Here is a 6,720-nt window from a genome sequence, read left to right as displayed (position 1 = left end):
GGCCAGGCCAGCCCAGGTCCCTCTGGGTCAGGGGCTGGTGTCCCGTGCGGGCGGTGCCGCCCTCCGGGAGGCACAGCGAGACGAGGCAGGGCACGGTGACGGCGGGCCGGAGCCTCCGGGCCCCCGCCCTCACCGCCACGCTCTGCCCCCGAGGCCCGCGAGCATCGAGCTGCCCCGTGGACGCGGGGGGCAGAGGGTCCCGGGCCTGTGCGGGGCCTCGGGGCAGCGGGCTCAGCGCCGCCCTGGCTCTGCCCTGGCTGTGCCCGTCACTGCCCAGCGAGGGGCACGAGCTGCAGTGGCCGCGGGGCAGGAAGGGTGTCCTGGGCCCGACAGCGTCATCCCTAGGGGGCTGGGGGGACCGCGTGATGGGAGTCCCGGGGGTGCTCCAGGGCCCGGTCCGTCGCGGGGCCTCTGGGGTGGCCCAGGCCGGTGCCAAATGGAAGGAGACCCCGTTTTCTGTCTTGAAGCCCGCCGTGTCCCGGGGCCGCCTGCCTGCACCGCCTTGTTGCCCCGGGAGGGTGGGGAGGGAGTTCCACCGCCGGGGCTGGGGGGCAAGTTGGACGATGGCCTGGCCGGGAGGGGGTCCGGGCGGCTCAGGCCGGGCGGCTGGGCCCGGGGAGGCCGGCTCCTCCACCCTGGGCGGTGGCTCAGAGGCCGGAGAAGGGAGGAGAGGCCCGGGCGCCGGGGACACTGGCTCCAGGCCCAGGGGCCTCGTGGGGAACTCCTCAGGTCCCGCTGGAAAGAGGCCGACGGGGTCAGCGTCTCCAGCAGGCTGTGTGTCCCCCGCTGGGGGCCCCGGGGGTCCTCACGGCTCCCGCGTGACCCCCCCCCCCCCCCGGCCTGACCCTGTGCTCAGCCCCCCACACTGCTGCCCGGGCCCTGCAGTGGGTACCCGCCCGCCCAGCCCTGGCCTGGGGTCCCCGAGGCTGGAGCAGAAGAGGAGAGCCCCAGAGATGAGGACGGGGGCCCCGGGGGCTCTGTCCCCTGTGGGCGGCCCCAGCAGGCCGAGTCGGGAGGGGCCGGGGCCCTGAGCCCACCTGGCGGGGGCAGGTCGCACCGCATCCTGCGGAGCTGGGTCATGGAGGCCCGAAGGTGTCTCAGCACGGCCTCGTCCTCCAGGGCCCAGGGCTGGGCCAGAGAGTCCTGGAGGAACTCCCGGAGCCCTTCCAGGGGCAGCTTCAGGAGGCGCTCTGGGCGGTGGGCGAGAGTCAGACCCAGAGGGCCCCGCCCTGGGGCCCCCGGGGCCCCCAGGCCAGCGGCTGGGGTCCCGCTGTGCCCAGGAGCGCCGCGGGCAGTGCGCTGGCCGGGGTGGCCCCTGCCCGCTGCTCCACTCGGGGAGCCCCGCTGCACCCGCCTGCCCCGCCGTCCCCCCGCCCCAGGTCTGGGTGCTGCTCAGAGCCCAGGGTCACCGCCCCTGCCCCCCGCCCCCGGCACACCTGGGCTCCCGGGGGCTCACTTACTCCTGTGCACCTTGAGGATGGTATAGGCCATGGCCGTGAGCACCCTCTCCCCATCCAACACGTAGGCATCCCACAGCTTCAGGGTGAGCGAGAAGGGGGTCTAGGGGGACGGCGGGGTGGGAGGAGCGGCCTGAGCAGGGCCCCTGGGGGGCTCGGCTGGGGCTAGGCTAGGCCTGCCATCTGGCCCCCGGCTGCCTGCGACGAGGCCCCGCAGCGCCCCCCCCCCGCCCCCCGCCTCCCCGTGCGTGCCCTCCTCCCAGGGAGATCAGGGACTCCCGGCCGCTCCGGGTTCCGACCCCGGCCAGCACCTCCCGCACCCCTGGGGGCACAGACTCTGCCCGCACTTGACGACAGACACCACGCCTCGAGAGGACCCCAGGCTGGCCGCCCGATGGGCCGAGGGCCCGTCCACACCCCGGGCTGACCCGGCCTCCCCCGGGGGAGCTGAGGCAGAGACGGGCCGCCCCCCGGGACCTCGTCCAGGGACCCTCTGGGCTTCTCCAGGACGGGCTGGGCTGCGAGCCTCAGCCTCAGCCTCAGGACCCCGGGGTCGGGCCTGGCTCGTCTGGAGGGTGGGGCTGAGCTGGGCCCTCCCCGGGGGCAGGGGGCAGGTCCGGGAGCGGGGGTCCCGGGGGGGGGGCCTCACCCGGCCGAGGAAGCACTGGAGAAACCATTTGGGGCTGTAGATGCCGGTGGACATCTGCTCCTCGTCCTGGCGGGAGGGCAGGGGGTGCTCAGGCCCCACGCCGCGGCCCCTGGAGCCGGGTGGACGCGCTCCCCGCGGCCCAGCCCAGCCCCGAGGGCGCCCCCGGGCCCCAGGGGGAGGAACGTGACCCCAACTCTGGGCAGCTCGGAGGGAGGGCCATGCCCCCCACCCCCTGCCCCGGGCTCCGGGGACGGAGCCTCAGGAGCTCCCACTCGCCCCCACTCGCCATGTGCTTCCTCAGGTCCGGGAGAGCTCTTTGGAGGACCCGCTCGTGATGTCTCTGGAACCTGAGGAGCTTCGGGAAGCCCGGGACGAAGAAGCCTGAGAAGGCCCCAGGCCCCCACGGTCAGGGCCTCCTCCTGCACCAGGCGGGGTGGGGGGTGTCGGGGCAGGGGCCTCCCCGCCACGCCCTGACCCCCGTGTGCCCACCGCCCTCGGAGCCCTGGCTGGATCCGCTCTTCCCAGAGGGCAGGGCCTGCCTCCCAGGCCGGGGGCGCGGGGCCCGGGGACCCTCGTCCTCACAGAGACCCCGCGGGGCGTGGGCTGGGGGCTGAGGACCGGGCCCGGCTGACCCAGCACCCTCTCTCCTGCGGGGGCCGCCGCGGGGACAGGCGGGTCCCCAGCCCCGAGGGGCAGCGGGTGCAGGCCACGGGGAGGGTGATGGGCGTGCACGGCCCTCTGCTGTGGGTGGGGCTTGGGAGTGAGGCTGGGGGCCCCCGGGAGGGGGAGACGCTGCCCCCTGGGCCCCGTGTGGCCGTGGGCTGGCAGGGGGGCCTGGGGGACAAGCCGGCAGCCCGGCGGGAGGCTGGGGGAGCAACGGGAGTGCGTGCCTGGCCTGCAGACGGTGGGGCGGGTGGCCGTGGCTCCGGGACCCCGAGGCCACCGGGGAGGCGGGGCCCTTGCCCGTGGGGGGGCGAGCTGGGGGGTCCCCGCCTGCCCCCCGGTGCAGCAGCCTGCAGGGAGGCCCTCCTGAGCTCCCCGGCGGGCCCCTACCGTGCATGGAGTGCCGGTCGCCCACCATCAGCTGGGCCAGCGCCCAGAAGGCGTCCTCCTCGGGCAGGAACATGAGGAGGACGGCCGCGATCTCGCTCATGCCCTGGCAGTAGCCCACCTCCTGCAAGAGCCAGAGCCCCACGGAGGGCGTGCGCCCCGAGGCCCCCTCTGAGCCCTCCCCGCGGGCGTCAGGCTCCCCCGGCTCCCTCCCAGCCCGGGCTCCCGGAGGGGGCTCCCAGAGGGCGGGGGAGCAGGTGAGGGCCACCCGGACCAGCTGGGGCGCGAGCACCCCGGGCCCCGCTACCGAGCCCTGCGGCCGCCGTGCCAGGACCCCCGTCCTCAGGCCAGCAGGAGGGGCCTCCGTGAGCTGTGCCAGGCTGTAGGGGACCCGCCAGGTCTGGAGACCCCCCAGAGGGCAGGTCGGCGGGGGGGTGGGGGGGCCTGACTGTGGCCCCTGGCAGGTCCCACGAGGGGAGCTGGGCCAGGACACCCCGCGGGGCCGGGGAGCGTGTGAGCTGGGGTCCTCGGGGACCCTTCTGGAATGCGCCGTGGAAGGGGGCGGCCTCCTGGGCGCCTCGGCCTCGTTCCCTTCGGGGGAGTGGGAGCCTTCCCCGCCCGGGCTCTCGTCGGTAGTGCCGTCTGTCAGGGTCCAGACCCGAGCTCTAGGACGGCCGCGGTGCACGCGGGGGCCCCGGGCAGCCCCGGCCCTCGGGCACGCAGGCCCTGCCTCCCCTGGGAGGTCTGCACCCCGCCCCCTGCCCGTCCCGGAGGAGAGAGACCCTCCCCGGCATCTCGGGGGCCGTGGAGCCGGGGCCATAACTGTGAGTCCCGCTGGTCACCACCACTCAGGACAAGGCCGCCCGCGGGGCAGGAGGCGGGGGCAGGGACACTCACCGTGTCGTACAGCGAGTAGGCTGCCAGTACGCAGAACAGGGCTCGCTGCCTAGGAGGGGGGGACAGCGGGGGGCTCTGCTCAGTCAGCCCCCGCCCAGCGAGGCCGCCGAGGTGCCGACACCGGCCCCGCAGGCCCCGCGGCCCGCAGGGCCCCTCCGCGGGGGCCGATCTCCGGGGTCAGGTCTGCGCACGGGGACAGGCGGCGACCTCACACGTGCAGCGTGCCGGGGGTTCAGTGCACCCTGGGGTGTCCGACGCCTCCGAGCGGCTCCCGCCGTGGGGTGTGCAGCTCCGGGCTCCCCCAGCGCCGCCAGCGCCCCGGGCCTCCAGCCCTGGAGCGGCCCCCCCCCCCCCCCGCACGCCCCCATGGGAGCCAGCGCTCCCCCTGCCCCGGTCCCCGCAGCCCCTGACGCCTCTCCTCCGCTGCCCTGGCCTGGCCCGGCCCCGTGTCCCGGGAACACCACCAGCCCCACGTGACCCCTGCCCCGAGCCCACGCAGCCGGGGCATCCGTGGCCCTGAGCGCACCCCCAGGTCTTCCCAGGTGTCCCTGGGCTGGACTCTGTGGGGGGCACCCCGGGCCCGCCCATCCCAGAGCATCTCGGGGCTCCAGGTCTGAGCCGCCGTGAGGAGAGCAGGGAACGTCGTGCAGGTGTGACCCCGATACAGGCTGCGAACCCCTGGGGTCACTATCTGAGCACGGGGGGGTACGGGGTGCGGCCCCCTCAGCGCTGCCAGGAGCCGCCCGATGCCCCCCGCACGGCGGCCTGAGTCTGCACCCCGGCTCCGCGGCCCCCGGGCCCGGGCTGCTGGAGGCCGGCTCCCCCCGGGCCGGGGGTCACAGGTCAGCCTGACCCGGCCGCGCTCTGAGGGCCGCGGGGGCCCCGGGGGGCAGCAGGTTCCCTGCAGGGAGGAGCACCGAGTTCTCGTGGGGAGACGGTCCGAGCGGCCCGCCCGGGAAGCCCAGCCACCCATGCCTGGCGTCTCCCCAGCCCCGCCCCTGGCGCCCCTGCAGGTCACCCCAGGGGTCCCGGGCTCCCACACACCCCGCCCGCTGCACACACAGGTAGCTGCACCCTATGCTCCACCCACCTGCAAGCCCCTGTCGGGGGGCTCCCTGCCTTCCCCACCTCCCCGCGGCCCCTGGGGACTCTGCGGGACACCCGGGCTTCTGACGGGAGCAGGCCGTCCAGAGAACCCCAAGGTGGCCGGGGAGGCTGAGCATGTCCCACAGGGGGCAGCTGCACCGCGTCCTCGTGGGGGTGGGGTGGGGTGGGGTGGGGGTGGGGGCGGGACCGATAGTGTAGGGGTGGGGGTCTGGGGTTGTGGGGGATGGCGTGGGGGGTGATGCAGGGGGATGGCGTGGGGGCGGTGGGTGAGGGGATGGGGTGGGGGGCTGCGGACACAGGGCACCCCCTTCTCTAAGGTGCACACGGAGACGTCTACAGATAAAGGCGACCCCAGTCTGGGGTTTGCTGTGACCCCTGCCCCTGCCCCTGGGGCCCCGTGTGCTCCGCGCAGGGCCTGCCTGGACCGGGGCGGCGTCTGGGGCGGGGGGGGGGGGGGGGGGGGGGCGGCGTCATGCCGTGTGTGCTCACCAAGTGCAAATTGTCTAAAACAAAATGCCCAGAATTCAGAAGTACATAAAGCACCGGAGGGTGGGTGTCACCCTGACCTGTCCGACCCTCGTCGGGTCCACGTGTCCCGGTCCAGCCGCGGCCATGCACCCTGGCCCCAGGTCCCCTTCGTGCCCCCCACGCCCCCACCCCGGCCCCCTGCTCTTCACGGGGCCGCCCCTCACCCCCTTGGGGTTCAGCTCAGACGGTGACCCCTGGAGGCCCCGTCCTGCGGCCTCCCCATCCCCGAGACCCTGGGGTTGGGGGCACGGGGGTCATCCCCAGCACCCTACCACGTGGCAGTGTGTTGTTTGCTGCCGTCGCTCCCCCCGGCCTCGGAGACCCCGTGTCCCCAGCACAGAAGCCCCCGGGCCTCTCCCAGGCCGGGCCCCCGACCCCCGAACCCCGCTGGCCCAGCAGCCTCACCCGACCCCGTAGCGGTCCCAGAACATGGTGTGACTGCGGAACGTGCGGTTGACGTCCAGGTCGATCTGCACGATGTCCCGGGAGGAGACCAGGGCCGCCTCCTTCATTGCCTGCGGGGAGACCCCGGGAGGAGGAGCCGGCGTCAGGGACACAGACCCCGACCTGTCAGCAGCTGCCGTCCTGGGCAGGGAGCCCCGGGGCCACCACGGGAGTGTGTCCTGCAGGAACCTCCACCCTTCCCCTGGGAGGCCGGGGACGGCGGGAGTGCCCACCGTGCCCGCGGGGCCTGCGTGAGGGCCTGTGCCCAGCTGTCGTGGGCGGGGAGGGGACTGAGGGTCAGCCCTGGACAGGGAGGGGACGTGGAGGATCAGCCCGGGTGGGGAGGGGTCACGGAGGGTCAGCCCTGGGCAGGGAGGGGACCGAGGGTCCACGGGGAGTAGACGGGTCGGGTCCCACCTGGTATTTCCCGGCATTGCTGGCCTTAACCTGGTCGACGTTCAGCAATCGCAGCCACACCTGTCCCCGCACCTGGGGCGGGACCCCCTTGTACACCCGGCGTCGCAGCTGCGGGGAGGAAGGCAGTGCTGGTGAGAGGGGCCCAGGGCGGCCCCTTGGAGCCCAGGGAAC

The 6,720-nt window shown here is 75.1% G+C and overlaps 1 protein-coding gene across 1 annotated transcript in view; it reads right to left on the bottom strand.

Annotated features, from left to right (window-relative positions):
• Positions 1–498: 498 nt before the first annotated feature.
• Positions 499–6,720, bottom strand: part of LOC140597542 (uncharacterized) — a gene marked incomplete at its 3' end in the record, with an annotated part of 55,764 nt that continues 49,542 nt past the window's right edge. The window contains exons 19-25 of the mRNA XM_072746423.1: positions 4,054–4,102; positions 3,160–3,280; positions 2,393–2,487; positions 2,107–2,172; positions 1,461–1,560; positions 1,038–1,190; positions 499–735 (exon numbers count right to left, since the gene is read on the bottom strand). Of these exons, the coding sequence (XP_072602524.1) occupies positions 499–735; positions 1,038–1,190; positions 1,461–1,560; positions 2,107–2,172; positions 2,393–2,487; positions 3,160–3,280; positions 4,054–4,102 (821 nt within the window). The remainder of the gene's footprint in view (positions 736–1,037; positions 1,191–1,460; positions 1,561–2,106; positions 2,173–2,392; positions 2,488–3,159; positions 3,281–4,053; positions 4,103–6,720) is intronic.

The sequence above is a fragment of the Vulpes vulpes genome, unplaced genomic scaffold, assembly GCF_048418805.1.
Source record: "Vulpes vulpes isolate BD-2025 unplaced genomic scaffold, VulVul3 u000000752, whole genome shotgun sequence".
Classification (NCBI taxonomy): Eukaryota; Metazoa; Chordata; class Mammalia; order Carnivora; family Canidae; genus Vulpes; species Vulpes vulpes.
The sequence above is the reverse complement of the archived record's forward strand: the minus strand, read 5'-3'. Positions and strand labels throughout refer to the sequence as shown.